The following is a 19,061-nucleotide window of genomic DNA, read 5'->3' as shown; positions in this document are numbered from 1 at the left end:
ATTTTTATACCTTTAGCTTAATCTTTTGAACACATGTAGAACTGCAAACCATATATGACTGCACTGCATGATAAATGTTTGGTAATGACAGTAAAGTCTAGTCTATTCTAAGAAGTAAAGACGGGAACAGTTTATCACTCTGCACAACCAAAGAGTGCAGCAATTTCAGAACATTTTCAGTAATTCAAACATTTAAACATTCTAATATCATTATTATTATCCCCTAATTATAATTCCATTATTGGATTTAGCGGGCAAGACCGAAAACCAATTTTTTTTATGGCTGCGTTGCTGCATGAAGTCGAGAAAAACCTCTGAGAATCACTGTCAGTGAAGAAAGAAAAGAAACACATAAATAAGGTTGAAAGGACAACACGCGCAACAGCCTCATTTAGAAATGTACTCTGAGGGAGTGAGGAAATCATCCTCCGGTATGATGGTTCAGGATTAGAGGTTCTTTCTGAAAATCATGGACACTGCATCCTCCAACCTGAAATCCTGCAGCTTTGTTATCTTGATGTAGGTGTGCATGAGCATGCACATCTGCGAGGGCACCATTAACGCTGAACAGTCTTTGCAGGATTCGGATCAGCATGTGCTGCCGACTAGATGACCTATCTTTTAGGCAGAGACTGGCTTATTTCAGTAAGACGGTGCCAAACCACATTCTGCACTTATCACAGCAGCATGTCTGCAGGGGAAAAAAAGAGAGCCGGGGGCATGGGGAGGGGTTGTAAAACGGGAACAGCTCAGGCTGAGAAAGTACTTTAAATGAACAATCGTTTCATGCAGCACAAAATGCAATATGTTCTTTGCTTATTGTGGAGAGAAAAAAAAACTGTAATTACAAAGCTGAAACTTAATATGACAGATTGCACTGGTGCTTAAACTCATTAAATTGTGCTTTACAGTGCTGGTGAGACATCATTTGACTTTTGCTTTCTCCATTATATGGTCTTCAAGTTTTCCTGGAATCAGTGATACAGTTACTATTAAGTTGCTGCAGAAGAATTGTAATATCAATATGCCTTGCACATTTCCAAACAAACTGAGATCACGAGGCTGAGACACAAGTCACATCCAGAATCTTACTGATTTCTTTCTTTCTTTCTAGTTAACCTTCCAGTAAAGCAAGTAAATTGAATTAAGTACTGCTCTTTTTAGTCTGTGCAAATCCCACGAACCACCCTTCTTAACCTATTTTCATAATGCCCCCCGCCCCCCTCCCGGCATATGGATAGATGGGTTTTGAGTTTGGCATTTTTTGCAGTGCACGGAAAGGATTTTACTATGTGCGCAGCCAGACCCCGCCTGCTCAGCGCGCGTCACTGGCGAGTAGTGTGTGGACGCGGAGTCACTCCCCTGCCTACTTTTAATAGCTTTGTCATGTGATGGAAAGCAGTTGTAAGACAGGTGCCCTCGGTTCATTCTCGGCGAGGGGCAGCAGTTGCCTGTGTGAGAGCGAGTGGGAAGCGTGTGTGGATTTCCTTTTTTTTTTTTACTTGGTTTCTTTTCCCCCCCTTTTTTTTTCTTTTTTTTTTTCTTTTTTGTTTAATTTTTCGGAGCGTCATTCAGTGGCTGGATGGCGTGGGACAGGTGTAACCAGGACTCGGTGTGGAGAGAATTAGAGGTGAGCGCATCAAATAAAATCCGGCTTCTTTCATCTTTCTAGCCCTCTGGACTTTTTTTTTTCTCCTCTCTGGAACGATGGACAACACTGGCACGATGATCTCCACATAAGTCTGCACTCTCTCACTCTCTCCCTCTCTCTCTCTCTCCTCCTCTTCCTCCTCCTCTGTTGCCGGTGCTGTTCGTGGCTTAGTGCGCGTCTGGACACGGTTGAGGATGCGAGGGATATACGACACGGGAATATATGACAAGTGGAGGGAATGTGCGGAATCTCCCTTTTCAACCCAGTTAAAGATGTAGTTGTTGTAACGCGTGCACGGGCTCGGGACCATTGCTCTCCACGTAGGATCCCTGTTTAGTCGGAGCAAGTGCTTGCAGGCTGGCGGATATCTTTCCAACCGCGGACTGTACGCGCTCCGGTGCCGAGAAGGTTTTCGTGCCGAAATGACTGAAATGTCTCAAAGTCAGGTATTTCGCTGACGCATGAAATCCAAAGACGAAAATAATCCCTTTGATGTGCTGTGTCCGGATAGCCAGGTGATTTTTTTTTCAAAGGCAAGTGCAAAGGTTGTCCACACTGACGCACCGGGTATCTGGCATTGCGCAGGAGCATGTTAATATTAACGGTACCGGTACCACGTCTGTGTGCCAACATTCCTGCCGGAGGAATGCTGCCCTGGCTGGACTGCAACATCGCGTCCAGCTAGAGTAGATCATTCCGTGTTCTTGCGAATTTATTTACAACATTCTGCTGATTTTAAACGCTTCATCCAAGTCATTAGCTCACTATCGCTCCTGTCTTTTTTTATGCAGCTTACTTTACCTGGTTAAAGCGCATGCAGACAATAACGCACATCAAAAGGATACTTATTCGTCCCCCCCTTTTTTACCCCTTAATCTTCCGAGTCCACCCAGCTTGTTATACAGAGGTACTTGTCTGCGTTCATTATCTCAGTGATGCCTCAGAGAGGGTTTTTCACAGTAACTACATGACTGCAATCCGGCTGCACGGCTGCGATTTTGTGGTCTGCGTGATCAGATTATGAGAAAGAAATCAGCTCTTATCTAATTAAAATGCGGCTCTGTGTGTACGTGTGTGTGTGTATCTGTATATGGACGTGTGTGTGTGTGTTTTGCAGACCGATTTCGGGATTGTTTGTTATTCGGACACCCTCCTTTGCACTTACTTCCAGGTACGCTCCAGGAGAGCATCGTTTTTTTCTTTTCTTTTCTTTTTTTTTAGACTGCGATTTTAGTTTCCACTCTCAACCCTACCAATGTGCGCGTCCTCCTTCAGCCAATCGATCCTGTTAAAAAATGTATGCATGTATTAAAGCCCTGCTATTTAACTGTCAATCAGCGCCGCGCTCCTTACTTTAATAATCTCTCTAGCAGGTGCTTTTATGCGCGGTGCGTGCGTAAATCACCGGAGCGCTGTGGTGCACCCTGACTGTCTGTCTGGCGGCGCTATTTCATTAGTTCGCTAAGAAATCCTTAAGATAATTGAGCACAGGGACGTCCATCCTCTGAATATCCTAACGGCTTTATTGCCATTTCTTCATTCCGTGTCTTGTCTGACTGGATCATCTGGGGGTGGGGGGAAACCTAAGACGCATTGAATCTGTCCTCCTCTTCGCAGTCGCAACATAACGGATTTGTCTCATCACGGTCTTAAGTCATCGTGTATTCGTGTTGGTGCGTTTCCGAGGACAGATGAACTGTGACACCGGTGTCTGGGCGGTTTTTCCTTCTTGGCACAGCATCCGTCTCTCAGCTTTGCCCTGAGCCGAACCCGACTCTCACCCCTCCTCAGGCTCCGGGCCAAACACATCCGGGCTTCTTATGTCGTTCTTAAGGCCGGCGTTAATACATAAACAGACGCGTTGTCAAGGAGTGTGTGTAGACTACAGTATGAAGCTGTTTTCACAGTCTGGGTTTAGCATTTGCATAGTCAAAAGTGTAAACATGCAAACATCCTCTGCTCTGGGGGATTTTGTTTTTTTAATTTTTATTTTTCCCTTTTAATGACCACTGACTCTCTGGTTCATAGTTTGCCCCAGAAGAAGCAGACTTTTGCTTGTTCAGCTGCTGGTTCAGGGGGGAAACACATTCACACACCCCCACATCTGATGATTTGTGTGTGGCGGAAGCTGTAACATCTTCTGCATACAGTACACACTGGATAGATTACATAAAAGGGGCTGGTGAATAACAAAATGTCAACAGGCAGCATTTAGTAGCGAGGATGCTGTTACCAGTGGCAGTGTAAGCAGCACACTGGGAGGCTGAAGAGAAGCTGAGTGGAAACAGGTTGCGGGGCTTGCACGTTGTTGTGCAAAAACGAGCCCGTCAAAAAAGCTGTTCCGTTACTTATCGATGGAGCGACAGTGAGAGAAGTCATGAATTCCAGCTACTTAGTGTGTCACATGAAAGTGGCAGATCAGCAGAGGCATCCAGAATGATCAAATGAGGGAATTAGAACGTGAATTGTCACTAAGACGAGAAGCTCGGGGCTCATAATACAAATGTATGAGTTCCCCTTGTCATGCCCAGATTACCAGTCCCTCTATTCTTTTGCAGGATGATTTGCACATGAAAGATCTGTCATTTCTGTCTAACCATCCATGATGTTGTTCTTTTTTTAATCTTTTCTCCAGTGTGCTGCCTTGGTTGGTGAAGACCAGCCCCTCTGCCCAGACTTACCTGAACTTGACCTCTCAGAGCTGGATGTCAGTGACTTAGACGCAGACAGTTTCCTGGGCGGCCTCAAATGGTACAGTGACCAATCAGAGATCATTTCTGCTCAGTATGGGAACGAAGCGTCCAATCTTTTTGAGGTAAGTACATAAATATCACAAATCCAACTATTAACGGCCTTCATTAATGTCTTTCTCATTGTACGTGAATTATTCATAACATGGCTAGCAAAATGCCGTGGGACATTTTGCATCCATTGTCATTTCATTATTTGCTCTCCGAGGGGTCAGCACTGAGCTGGGATAAAAACGTGGCCAGGCTATCGCATTCTTGAATGCAAGCCAAACACAATGCACAACTGTTGCCAGTTTACAAATACGCTTTTTGCAGGAGGAGTCGGTGTGAGGAACGATAAGCCCGAAAGGACTTTTGTCCCCTTTTTTGGACCCTGGCCGTGACGGGAGACAGCCTTATCAAAACCTGGAGCATTTATTTCAGTTCAGAGTTGGTAATGCGGCACACATCTGAAAGAACGCGTCCGTAGTAAATTTATAGTCGGGGCCGCTGTGTTGCAAAATGCTTCTCAAAGGTTGGAGTGTAAAACTTTAATCTTTGCCCCGCTTCACTTCTCTCCCCCTCTCCTTCTCTCTCTCTGCACTTCTGTCCTATTCTTTCCATTGGACTCTCTTTCTTTTCTCACCCGGCGACAGACGTCAGGGGGTGATGATCTGGCCGAGGCCATAAAGCCATTGGTCTTGGGACTGAGTTCCAGTCCCCAGTTCATTATAAGCCTTTATCAGTGCCAGAGATAGACAAGAAAGACTGAGATTGGATGCTTTAGCCTCGCCTCAGGAGGAAAAACCCCATCTGAGAAGGCAGTGCATGTGTGTACCTGTAGCGCAGTCCTGTAGTCACACTCCCCGGGTCTCTGTTGTGTGTTTTGTGCGGCTGTGCGTGTCCTCAGTGGTCTTGCAGGCAACAGTTGATAACAGACTAAATTCTTTCCACCACTACTACCACCACCACCTTTATATCACCAGACATTCTACCACCGTGGATCACCCCAACACACACGCACACACACACACACACACAAAGGGGGGTGGTGGGGTCTTAAGTACTAGCTGGTGTGACTGTGGCTCCTCTGTCGTCTGAGAGTGATATGGCTTGCAGCCACCGAGTGGCTCAGGGGATGGATAAAAATACCAATGAGAGTGTATATGTGTGCGTGTGTGTGTCGTTTTAAAAACACAATGGAACTTAGCACCCACTGAGGACCCCGATGAGGGAACTAGCTCCGAGCGAGAAGCTGTGACTGACTTCCACTGTGAGCCTGAGCTTGTATTTGCGTGCCTACAAGTGCACATGCTCCCGCACACCCACGGCACGTGTCCGACAGCGCGCGAACGCCGTACGTCGCAGTAAGCGGGTGATGTTTTCATGCGCTCATCAAGCCAGCAGCTATTGTATTATGCCAAGAATATGGAAGGGCTTCTAATTAAGCAGTGAAAACTGGGGTTTCAAAGCAAGTAATACATTTCCCTGACCAGGGATTTTTCCATCTTTGGAAAGTTTCTAGTCACCATATGAAGCACTCAGTTCATCATACTGCAGGACCCAGTTAATCCTACTTAATCTGACAGAGGAAAGTTTGCTGCTCGGCAAGGATCAGAAGGCTGGGGGCTGCAGCTGTACTTCCTGCACCCCACCCCCCACCCCCTTGATTGGCTTCAACACAGAACAGAGAAGCATCCAGTGAAAAGTTAAAGATTAGAGAAATTGTTAATAACTGGCTAGATTTCAAGCCTGTAATTGTGTGTGTGTATATATATATATATATATATATATATACATATTTTTTTAATGTATTTTTATTTTTTAATGCATGTTCCTCTCCTTCCAAATAAATAAACCTCACTCACTATATGTGCGTGAGTCAGACTATATGTGCGTTCTGAGAAAAAGCAGGTAGCAGATTATCAAGGCTGTCTCCAAAAACGTGTAACAGCTGGGTGCAGCTGTCAAGCTGAGGCCCCTCTTTTTAAAGTTTGCTCCCTGGAAGTTTGAACCTGCGTTCAGTTGTTAAATGACTCAGCTGCTGAAACGGGTTGCAGCTCTGACAGAAAAAAAAACACCCGCTGTTTCTTTTGCACCGGAGCGTTTATTCCGGTTGCATTTTAATGCGACGCAGTACAGTAGCAAATGAGTAAACAGGGTCTGACTTGACAGTTGGGACAGGAAGTATTGCATCATGGAAATCATTGGGCCATTTTCACACAGGGAATGGGTAACGTCGCCAGCTTAAAGTGGGTTCAAGTACAGCAAGAGGTTAAAGTGATGGTGGCCCTTATTTTACAAATACAGTGGGTCACTTTTACACAGCTTTATCTGGAGAATCTAAAGAAACCCAAGCCAGGGTGTGCAAAGAAACAAAAAAACAACAAGAACAAAAAGTGGCATTTGAACAGTCGCCATTGCTGTTGTCATCACCACTAACAGGCCTCCTATGTGCATGCCTGTCTTTTAATGTGACTCTGTGCATTTCAGGCTAGTGCCATGCTAACTCTTTCCACCATAACGCCACATTTGAAGACCTCCCCTGTACCCTTAATGACATGCTTTGACTCATTAGTGTATATCAATCAACACTTGGTTTGACGACCATTAGAATAGTTTCCACCCTCTGATGCACACGCAGTCATTTTGTTCTATAAGCAGGCCTGAAACATGACAGAAACCGCTCAGTTCAGAACAGACCTTCAACAGTTACTCATAGTTGGCTTTCAAGGGGTAAAGAGTTAAAAGTGATATGTGGCTTTTACTGGGTTGGTTGCATAAAAAGAGTGCATCACTTTGAAGGTCTTTATTTTCTTATTAAGGGGTCGATGGGAAGTGTTTGCACACTTTTTAAGCAGCATGTGTGTGTAAAAATACTTTGTCTGTGTCTGTTTCTGTGTGTATATGCGTTCTGTTCTGGAAGCAGTGCTTGGTATTAGATCACAAGCTGTCCCCTGGCTGGCCTTTTGCTCCTTTCCCTGCCACTGTCCCAACTGTCCCTGACACAAATGTAGAGAATGATACACCCCCACCTCTCCTCTGTAACACACACACACACACACACACACACACACACACACACACACACACACACACACACACACACACACACACACACACAGAGAGACATATAAAAGCTATTGCTCCTGGCCCGGCTTGTTTGACACCTCTTCAAAACGGGCCGACTGTGAAAGTCCACGGTCTATTTTGGGCTGCAGTTGTTGAGGGGTAGTTACTCCAATAAGTTCCCAATGTACTGCCAAAGATAACAGCATAGAAGTGTAACCCAGTGTCTTTGGAACCACAGGTCTCCACTCAGATTTCATGTCAACCGTTTGAGTGATGGAAATGTGTCACACTGGTCTGGGCTTAATTCAAATTCCACTGTGGACGTCCTAGCGGCGTTCCCTAGGGGACGTGGGACGGTCACATCACATGTATGCATGGGAAGGCATTTACAGCTGTTCTCTGCTGCGAGTCAGCCTGCGTTATTATGAAAGAAAACTGGCTCTGAGTGTAACTTTTGGCATGTCAGGGCTGCCTATACCTCGATACATGTGAGATGCGCTTATGATAGATGGGCAGGTGGAAAGACAGGACAAGGGTGAGATAAAGAGTGAAACAAAGAGGTACGCACACACACAGAGGAAAGAGCAGCAAATGACAGGACAGATGCAGAGGCATGGGGACAGATGGATGGTGAAACAGGCAAAACATATAGACAAGGAGGGCCTTGGGCTTGTGCCAGCCCGAACCAAAGCCCCTGGATTGGAAGTAAAATGTTGTGGGCTTAGTACGTAGTAAAATAAGAAGCCGAGGCTTAAAGCATTATTCAGATATCATACAGAGACGTGCCGTGAGAGCATGCATGTGGGCCGTGTCACATATGAAAACTCTTTATATTACTCCAATAGGATGCTGTGTGTTCAGAATGTGTGTGTGTGCGTGTGTGTGTATGTGATGGCACTCGCCTTCAAAAGGCATTATGGTGCTTTGTCTTGTTTTGTTTTTGCCTTATTGGACAGATGCTCAGGCGCTTATTCTTAAGTAAAGGCAGATTAGATTGATTGGGTCATCTTTAGAAGGCTTTGATAAAACATGCTGTGATGAAATGTTTTCCTCAAGCAGCCCTGCCTACTTGTGTAAGCACAGATTAGCTCACACACTTGTTGGCGTTATAGCTCCTGTGAGCTGAAACAGGAACAAGCACAAAAAGCCATAGACCCTCTGAGAGGAATTGTCACGCCCACACACACACATATACACACACACACACACACACAGCAGAGACCCTTATTGTCCCTGTTCCTACTCCCTGCTGAATGCCGGTTGCGTTTATTTTGCAAATTTATGCTGACATTTGAGACTACACCACCCGCATCAGTTCACTGCTCCAGCAAAGGGTGTATGAATTATCATATTCCTCTGTATAATATGATTTTCTCAAGTGAGTCTTATTAGAATACACCATACTTTCCTCATCTCGAGTTCCCAGTTTTACTGTGCTGAGACATTGTTTGCACTGTCTGCTGGAAGAAATCCTCCATCACTGTCGAGCTGAAGGCAAGCCGCGGCTTTCAGGCCTGCAGCTCTGCTGTGCCGCTCCGTTTCAAGACACATAAATGAGAGGGAGCGCAGACAAATAGGCTCAGATGTATAGTAGAGAGAGATGCCGACATGGGTTGTCCAAGCCTGTGTCATCTCGGAGCATCTGTCAGATCCACTCCACAACAAGAGCTCTCAACCCGCTGCCCCATAACACTGTAGGCTCCCTTTTCCGCCTCTCTCCCGCTCTCTGTCTTTTCACTCCCAAGGCAAGGCATTTGTCCCTGGCTCATGGCAAGTTGGAGCAGCAGTGGCTAAACAAATATATTCTGGCCCCCCAACAGTCGCTTCTGGAAGGAAAGGCTGGAAGGGAGATGGGAGCAAAGGAGGAGGGAAAAAAATAAAAGGATAGTAAGCAGAATGGTGAATATGGCCAAAATAAAGTCCCCTCAGGGAATGTTTGGAAAAAGAGCAAGGGAACATCTTTGGGTCTGGTGGCGGCTGCTTGGCTTCCCTGTCTAGTCCCCCCTTCCCTCATCTCTCTCTCTCACACACACTCAACACATATTCCCACTGGGCCACTGCTGCTGATTGAGGCATGGTTTGGTGTTCCTGCCCCAGCTGATCCCATGCCCCAAGTGGATACCCATCTCTCTCATCAGAGCGGAGCCTTCAGTGTGTGCATGTGTGTGTTTGTGTCTTTGTGGAATTGAGACGCCCAATGCTAAGATCAGATAGTGGGGGGTTTTCTGGCCAGACACATCACGTTAGACACTTGCTTCCTGTCTCTGTGTCTGTGTGCGTGTGTGTGTGTACTGGGTGAAAATGACTATTTTTAGTACGTGGGGTAATCTTCACTAAGAGCCTTTCAGGGCTGTTTCACTTTAACCTGGCCAAAACACTAAGCCAATAATCCCCACCCACCGACTTATACTCTCACTCACACAGCAACATGTCGCGGCGATGCCGCGTGATAAGGCCAACTTTCCTTGTATTATTTAATAGTGTACACTTTAGAGTGGAAGGAAGATATATAAACAGGGATTCCTGGAATGCTTTTATACTCTTTCTCTAATGCAACAAAGGCGGGAAGTGCAGGCTCCTCCTGGGCAAAGAGATAAAATGAGCTGATCAGACTGATAGGGAGAGATGAGCAAAGGTAAGAGAGAAAGCACTAGCCAGTAATGAGAAAGCAATATAAAATAACAGAGTGGAATGGGGGAAAATATATATAGGAATGCTGAGAAAGAGGGGAACAGCATGGAGACAAGTCTTCAATCAGTGTGTGCCACGATTTGGGGTGAAACGCTGTCAGTTTTGGACAAAAACGCTCCTGCCTGTCTTCAGCAAAGGCCTGCTTATATTTCTATGCTGGTAAACCCAGCAGTTGTAGAAGTCTTCTACCCCGTTAGTCTGCCATATTCTGTCAGGCTCTGCTGGTTGTAACACGACTTCCACACAAACTTGCACGACAGGTTACTAATGAAATAAAAGCAAGTTTCCGTGTTTATGAGAGAAACTGCTCTTTGATAAACATCTATTTTGTCGTTGTTGGTATACAGTTTAGGTAAATGCATTTGTCCGTGTCTTATTGCAGTCTTGCACTGTACATGTGAAGGTTTTCCCTTGTTTGAGAGTCAGTTTGTAAGAGCTGGAGGAAAAGAAGAAAAAAAAGAGAAAAAAAAACCCCTCCCCATTTGAAAGGAGCTTTATTATGTGCACTGCATGCTCATAGCTCCAGCTTATTCCTGAAGCATTTAAGTCTGCACAGGCCTCAAATAGTTCAAGAGGCTCTCGGAGGCTCTGCAGATGCATGAGTGACTCGATGCTTGGATGACTCACTTGCTGCCCAATCAGTAGCTGCAGTAGGAGCTGATGCTTTTGCAGACATTTTGTCAGCGCGGAGGGAAAAACGCCGCTTTTTGTTTGACTTTTTGAAAAGCAAAAATTGAGCGTATTAAAATGTCATTTGGATTAGACTGAGACTTAAGAAGGAGACGTCAGTCGCGGGGGGGGGGTTAGCTGTGTCAGAGATGGATGTAGAAACAGGCTGGGTGTCTCCAAAAGAATGGGGGTTATGGGTTGCAGGTGTTCAATTCAAAATTACGATGTACGTGTAAGCATTATTATTACTTGGCACAAACACATTGAAAGCAGACTCCATTTAACTGTAAAATATGTGTTTTGTGAATTTGTGAAGTGGTGTATTTGGGATATATCTGCTGGATGTGTCTGCCATGATAGTGCTGTTGACATCAGGAAGTCAACGGCTCTAAAATTGTCTGCTTGTTGATCAGCTCTTTCCAGAAACCCATTTTCAGGCTATACAGTGGCTTGCCAAACCTCTTTTCATATTGCTGTGGGCTTTGTTGTATAATAACTTGATGGGCAGATAGGGAAGGGATTTCGAGTGTTGGACGCTTGTCATCAAGTGGTCAACGACCATTGATCATTCTGTGTTTGGCAGACGTTACGCACTCTACTAGTGGGTGCAGGTGTGTCGGGTCTACTCGGCTAAATGTAAACTGTCACGGGCAAGCCTATCCATTCAAAAAGGCAACATGATCAGTATTCCACAGAGAATAGATCCCAGATTAAGATGAAATTCAGCTCAGAATTCGGCGCTGGCAGCTACAAAGAAAGACCGTGAGAGCTTTTATGCCCCCACACATTCCCAACCCCTCATCCTTTCTCATCGTATCGCTGCCTCACATCGATGGGTTGGGATTGTATCGACTTACGTGCACCGTTCCTTTGATGTGTTCTTCATTTCTTTGCTTGTAAAGATGGGCGCATCCCCACATTGTTACCACTCACCCAACATGCGAGAGCTCGTGCAGCCCTACATGCTCGACCAGACGCGCAGCCCGCACACACACGGCAGTGGAAAGTGTGCGAGGCCAAAAAAAAAAAAGAAGAAGAAGAAGAAGAAAGAAACACTCAGATAACACGCTCGCAAAGTCACGACACGGATAAGAGGCGCACACGCCGCAGTGGCAGCTTTCTACCTGAATCCAAAAGCGACGAGGCGCCGGCTTGCGCGCACAAGCAAAAATCAAAGTGAAAGATAATGCGTTTATTTAGTAATCAGCAAATAGCTTTATGCGGCGGTTAAGTGGCGAAGCCTGCGAGGCCACGATAAGATCGTTTGCTTTCAGGTGTTTCCCTGTCGTGCCACATATGGCATTGAGTGCAAATTGAATAGGGTGACCTTTTTTTGCGCTGCGGAATCAAATTGACTGCATTTTTCCCCTCCCAAAAGATTGTGCCTTTTTCAATTACCATAAATTTCCGATATAGGGTCCCCTGTCGTGTGTACCAACACGCGCACGCAAAGATGCTCAGCGGGATAGTGACACAGGAGCACACCTCGAGGCGTCTTGTGGTTTGAAAACGCTGCAGACGACTATATCTTGTCCACTCCATCCTGGTTCTCCTCGGGTTGGCGTCGTTCCGAGGAAGACATTACCATGACAAATGAAACGCCAGGAACTCTCGATGGGCTCGGCAGGGCCCGAAAGGTCAGGGAGCTGCATTGTGAAGGTGCGCGTGTGTGCGTGTGTGTCTAAAGGTGGTGTCAGCGGAGGATAATAACATTGAGTCTTCTTTGCGAAAAAAACAACAAACTCTGGTCCGTTCTCAAATCTGTGTAAATGTCAGAACTGAAGTGGCCTGCATTCTCTTTGTATGTAATTGTTTTATGAATAGCTGCACTTGACAGCCGATGACAGATTTGCATTCCAGCCAGGAAATGTAGCGGCAAGATGGACAGTGGAAACACTGTGTCTGCTCCTTTTTTTTCTGCCCCTCTCTGCACTCACTCTGTCCCCCCTCCCTGTGTTCCTCCAACACATTATCAGCAGTGTAACAGTAGGTTCAAAGGCCCCTTGCTTAGTAGTGCACATTCAGAGCTGCTGACTTAAGCAAATAGCTATTTGCATGCCATTAGGAGGAGAAGGGGAAAAAAAAGCAGAGAGAAGCACCATTCCTCATCACATCTCTGCATCTAGCTGAATATTCCTTATTTGAGGCTCCAAATCTCTGTTTTGCTCTCCCTCCTGCTGTGGCCGTCAGAGCAAGGCACAGTCAGAGCAATCACAGCAATCAGTGTTTCCACATGCCAAGCCGATTGGGAGGTAGCTGCCAAAACAAAAGAGTGTCCAATCATTATGATGGTGTGTGATTTGGTGGTGTTAGCAAACGGTTGCTTGGACCATCTGTTGGATGGCTGTAGAAGGAAAACAACAGCAGCTTGGGGCAGGACTGTAGATGGGGAGGATGTACCGGGACAGACCGGAGCCTCCTGCGAGCTGTTATTTGGTTAGCTGTGCGAGAATGTGTGATATGTAGACGTGCGTGCGTTTTACGACGTGTTTAGATAGAGGTTATTGGATTATTTTACGGTTGTGTCATAAATAATGTGTTTCGACGGCAGTTTGCATTGCCTCTAGAGATGCTTTTTTTTTTTTTTTTGCAAGATTGCAAATCTTTCCGGGTCACGTGCGCTTCTGCGAAAAGGCACAAACCCCGAGACCGCGTGACCCAAAGTTAGACAGAAAGGGCTTGACGGGTCTGAAGGCATGTGACAGCTGATCTCAGCAGATGTGTGACAGAGTTCAGGTGGTGAGTTTGAGCAGCAAGGTTACCAGTCAAAGGATTTTTTCCCCCTCACAGAACCAGAAAGAACAGCACTGCTAACATCCCTTGGGTAGGTGTCACAATCGGATCTGGCCTGTGTCAAAAAGTGTAACAAGAGTTCTCTTTCTCTCTTCGGCTCACTCTGTCTCACACACACACAAACGCAGAGAAAGATATCCCCTCTTTTCACTTTCCCTTTTTCCTCTCTCATTCCCCCATCAACTCATCTGATAGTGCTGTAACAGTCTCAAATGGTTCCCCGGAGATGCATCAACTCCGCGCGCGCACACACATCCTGTTCCTTATTGATGGCTCGAACCGTTTCCTCGCTGATTTATAACTCACGTAGCCTTCTAAACCCGGATAGGCATCTGGCATCTAAGCAGTCGACTCCTGTGACATCACTCTCTCATTTACAGAGATGCCGTTTTTGTTTAAATGGAAAATAGTGACTTTGTGCCCGATAAAAAAGGATTATCCAGACCAGTTATGGAAATACACCTAAGTAGGATGGAAAAGGCTAAAATCAGCTGCCTGGTGCCCGAGCTGGACAAGCTTGTCTCCATTTAGAAAGCAAAAGATTTTATACTACCAGTACTATGATTTTTTTATTTGCTTTTTGGGTGTGTGTCCAGAACATGTAGAGCCACCATATCTACTTCATAGGATCATTTGCTTTGGAAATGGTTTCTGAATAACGAGATGCTCTATTGACTTTGTAGTCACATGGAAAATGACAAGAGTCTTCAGTTCACAGCTACATGTCGTGAAACATTCACAGCCCTGACCACAATTGAGGTTTAACATTTAGTTTTATGATTTGGAACACCATCAGACTGTGTGCCACCGCCGCCTCACTCGCACAGACGGCCACGCGCACACACACACTCACAGGAACTTAACAGTGTTATGTATGGTTTCATCGCTCCGTATAGGCCATAATCACCCTCTCTCCATCTCAGTAAGCTCATGCTAAATGGCCAGACGTCTCTGGTGGCTGCCATGATTTGTCTCTCCACCGCGCGCCGTGTTGTACCTCACCCTCCCTGCCTCTCCTTTCTCTCTCCTTCCCCGCTGCCATATGTTGTGCCTGTGTGACCAGCCGACGTGTCAGGCCTGACTAACGCCTTAACGGCAAGCCTGACTTTGATTTATTTCCTCTGAAATCTGGGGGCCGGGGGTAATAACACAGAATGACATTATTTGTTTATCAAATCCAAGGCTGCTTCTCTTGGCACAGTCAAGATGTGATGACTTGATACCACAACCCCACATGCTGCACACACACACACACACACACACACACCCTTCAGTTTCTGATTGTGCCATGATTAGGTCTGGCCCGTGTCAAGCTTAACCTCATCCAAGGGAACGCTTTTGAAATCTGACAGAGAAGGGAGGAGAGTTGGTGGTGGTGGGGAGAACAAAGATGGAGATGGAGCAAAGCAATTAAATTGTCAGGGCGTAGCTTTAACCCTACCACCCAATTTTGTGGCCAATTTATTAAGCACGTTTTCTGTCTGCGCTAACTGCTTGGCGTGCTTGTATTTACAAAAAGAAAGAGCAGGAAGAGGCAGTGAGAATAAACAGCACTTTAAATACTAGATGACCCATTTTATGGGAGATATTTTATCTTCGCGCACCCAGAGTGTCTGTCACGTGTTCTGCTTCTCAATTTAAGATTGCGGAGGGGCTGTTTAGCCCGTCTAAACCCCATCCCGATGTTACTCAGCCACCAGGTTTGTCATTCTGGCGCTTTCAAAACACTTTTAGGTTCTTCTTAAACGTGTAAATCATGCATTGCCCCCGAAAAAGCTCGTTAAAATTTGATCCCTGGCAAATTCGCTAAGAAGCTTGGAATCCTCGGGAAGCAATTAGCAGATTTTAATTTGGCTATTTGCCCCGGCGTGCAGGAGCGAGTGTTTGTCTAAAGCAGCACCTTCACCTTCCGTTATCAGCCCGTGTGAATAGTATCTCCTGGAACATAATGCTGTGCTGTAGAACTCAATAAAAGAGTTAAAGGCAAGGACAATCTCAAAGACAGCCTGTCTGATAACAAAAGGGCCTCACCTAATAATGAACAACCGAAGTTGGCTTTCTTTGCTCCAGCGTGGGGGAGGCAGGGGTGAAGGAGGAGCGGGGGGTAAAGAGAAGCTCTGCCAGCACTTGCCAGCATGTTTTATGGCTAATTGAAGCATTTGGAATAAAACTGCTGCAAAATGGCACCCTTTAGAATTGGAGTGGGGTTAATATATTGTGATCCCACAATTAGCCCAGGATTGTTAAGATCTCTTTAATTCGGTGAGGTCCATTAAGCGGGATGGACGAGAAAGTGCTCCCGCCGAGACAATTTTTCTCTCCTCTCTTTGTTCTTTCTGTCCTCTTTTCCCTCTCAGCAGCTGCTGTAGTAATCAATATAAGCGGACACGGGCCGTCAGAAAGTTGTTAGGTTGTGCTGGTGTTACCCCCTTTGGGTGCCATAGCTTCTGAGGTCCACCCACATGGCGACTTTGTTTATAAATAAACAAGTGGCCAGAGAGTCGCTGCCAGTAGATTGACTCTGGTGCACAAGGTGTGGTCTTTAAGCTGGCGTGGAAAAGCTCGTCCTCGTGGACAGAGGCATTAGATCATCCCCCCTCTCTCTCTCTCTCTCTCTCTCTCTCTCTCTCTCTCTCTCCAGAGCAGAGGTTTGCTCTTTACCCCAGTTTCTCAAATCCCCACTTGGCCTATGAGTGCCTCCACTAGAGCCATAGCAGTGGCTGTTGCATGATCGTCACGACTCAGGGTTTTCACAAGTGTCTCTTACAGAATACGAGAGTCCCTTTTGGGTTATCTTTGGGGATACAGTGCGCCTGTGGGAGTCTGCCAATTGGTGGAGGGTTTTGTGTGTGTGTGTTTTTTAAACAGGACTGAAATCACTACATTTGAGTCTGCAGAAATGCCCCAATCCCTTTCAAACCATGACATAACAAAGCCTGCACAGCTCTCCCAACATTTAATGTAATGCACTTTCTTCCCAATATAGATTTATTGGTTTAAAGTCGCTCTTGCGAGGCAAATAAAGCCACGCCTTAAACGGAGCATTGATTGAATGGTTAATGAGTGCCTAACCAGAAGGCCAGTTCATTAAAGACTCGGTTTTGATCATCTGAAATTGCTCCTAAATTTTAATTTCTCATGCTAGGATGTGCGTTTGGGTTAAGCCAAGGCTCCGGATTTATCAGCAGTTAATACCTATCCGCTTAGTGCTCAGGTAATAACTTGGGATGCTGGAAAACGGTGAGCATTTCAATAGCGCGGGGGTTCCAGCACAGTGGATTTTGAAGCTTCTTGAAAGTAATTAAACAGCACGCCACCTCATACAGAGCAATTTCCTGCAAAGCATGTGCTTGCCAATGCAGCACAGCCCCAGCCTACGCCGCGTTATCTCTGTGAAATATGTCCCCTTTATCATTTTTTAATAATGACTGAGTGTTCGTGTTGTTAGGAGAAAATCTACTCAATAAACATCAGATTAACGTTTTCCTCACTGTTAGCTAGCTAAGTGAACGTCCAAGATATCTGTGTCATCTGTAAATGAAAATTGGAGGAGGGGGGTGAGGCATTAAAATGGCCGCTATCTCGGCGGCACATCCAAAACAGCGGCGTCCATGCTGTGTGTGTAATTGTGTTAAATAAGTGAGGGTAGATAGAAGCGTGCGCATGTGGGATTTTTCTGAGGAACAGCGTGGATATCTGAGAGGCCGGCGACTACCCCCGGCGTAATGATGGCCGTGTGCCATCGCCGAGCCACGTGAATCCTATCGCGTGCTTGAAGGGATTTGCTCTTGTTGGGCTGGCCACAGAACGTCCCAGGGTGATGAGGCTGTTTATCTCTCTGCTGTCCCGAAGCCCCGTGGGGTTTTTATGGCCTTGGAACCTTAAGTTCCTGTTGTCACTTGTCAATGCAAAAGAGAGCGAGAGAGAGAAAAGACACAGTCGTTCCTCACATGGACTCACACGCTCCCCTTTGTCAAGTGAGCTGCATTACTCTCAGTCTTAACATTGATCTATATACGTTCTCCTTTTTCTTTGTTTTTCTGTCTTTTTTTTCCGACACGCATGCCGTTATTATCCCCGGTCAATAGCTGGCAGCTCACACCTCACCCTCCCCATCTCAAGGCCTTCTCCATACATTCATCTCTCTGTCTTTACTCCTCACACATTTATAAGCTGCGAGCGCACAACTTCTCCGGTACTTCAAAAAAGGGGGCCCGAGTAGCAAGAACAAGCTTTATTTATCGCAAAGTGTTGAAGCTGAGTTCCCTCCCATTGTGAACGTCAGCCTGTCACACCAGCAATTTTAAATAAATCAGATTTATTTAGCTTTGGCGAGTCGTAATTTCCCCTTATCTGAGGGCCGCTCGCAAACATCTTGTCGGCAAGCGACGACTCTCGAAGCTGTGGGCTGAAGAGAGAGAAGAGCGAACTTCTGCGCATTGTTTCCTTTTATCCCCCCCCCCACCCACACACACACACACACACACACCATAAACCCCTCCATACCGCAGCCTGCCCCAACCCATTGCTGTCTTCCCCCAGATACTTGCTACTTGTCAGCGTTGGTAATGGGTTTCTTGGGGGAGATATTATTTTGGTCCAGTAAGCTGTTCGCTTAAAATATGAGCGACAGGCTTGACTCACATGCACATGAGGCAAATTTTGTTTGGGTTTTTTGTGTTTTTTTAAAAAAGGCTGCCAGAATGCAGTGAGCTCAGCTGCTGCACAAAAATAAAAATAAAAAAACGAGAAAAAACAAATGTTTTTTTATATTAACAATGAAAGCCACCCACCACCTTTACTTCCCCGAAATAAAGAAAAAGGGATGCAACTTCTTCTTCTGACTAAAATGTCCCATTCCCCCCCCCCCTCTCTTTTTTGTCTCTGTCTTCCCCCCTCTCCACCCCCCTACCCCCCCTCCTAAGAAGATAGATGAAGAAAATGAGGCCAACTTGCTGGCAGTGCTTACAGAGACCCTGGACAGCATCCCGGTGGATGAGGACGGATTGCCTTCGTTTGAGGCCCTGGCAGATGGGGACGTGACCAATGCCAGTGACCAGAGCTGTCCCTCCTCTCCCGACGGCTCACCGCGCACCCCAGAGCCCGAGGAGCCTTCCCTGGTAACAGCTACAGCTCCTCCTTATCACGATTCTCACACCAGCACCATCCTACAGTTCAGACATGAGTTATACCCGAGACCTGACCTCCGGTCTCGCACGTACTCACACATACGTTGTGTTTTTGGCAGTCCAAAGCACACATCAGATAAGACTTCTCAACAAGACCAGAACCCCAGTAGCGGTCATTTGTCCGTGTGACGTTTGCCTGACTTCACACTCCATATTTGCCACAATGTGTTCACTTATGTGCAGTCGCAGCATGCAGGGATGCAGATGCAAGTAGGAGGGAAGTGAGTGGAATGGTGTTTGCTGCTCAGCGCTAATTAACAGCGCTAT

General features: G+C 46.1%; 1 protein-coding gene across 9 annotated transcripts in view; it reads left to right on the top strand.

The window, feature by feature from the left end:
• ppargc1a (peroxisome proliferator-activated receptor gamma, coactivator 1 alpha) overlaps nucleotides 1-19,061 on the top strand; it is a 295,859-nt gene that overhangs the window by 258,408 nt on the left and 18,390 nt on the right. For 3 of the 9 annotated variants that reach the window (XM_063470101.1, XM_063470093.1, XM_063470097.1), the window contains exons 2-3: nucleotides 4,287-4,466; nucleotides 18,531-18,725. In XM_063470101.1, the coding sequence (XP_063326171.1) occupies nucleotides 4,287-4,466; nucleotides 18,531-18,725 (375 nt within the window). Of the gene's footprint in view, nucleotides 1-1,451; nucleotides 1,631-1,827; nucleotides 2,098-4,286; nucleotides 4,467-18,530; nucleotides 18,726-19,061 lie in introns of those variants that run through there. The other 6 variants (XM_063470094.1, XM_063470098.1, XM_063470095.1 and 3 more) reach the window with 5 other exon arrangements.

Source organism: Pelmatolapia mariae, linkage group LG3_W (assembly GCF_036321145.2).
Source record: "Pelmatolapia mariae isolate MD_Pm_ZW linkage group LG3_W, Pm_UMD_F_2, whole genome shotgun sequence".
Classification (NCBI taxonomy): Eukaryota; Metazoa; Chordata; class Actinopteri; order Cichliformes; family Cichlidae; genus Pelmatolapia; species Pelmatolapia mariae.
The sequence above is the reverse complement of the archived record's forward strand: the minus strand, read 5'-3'. Positions and strand labels throughout refer to the sequence as shown.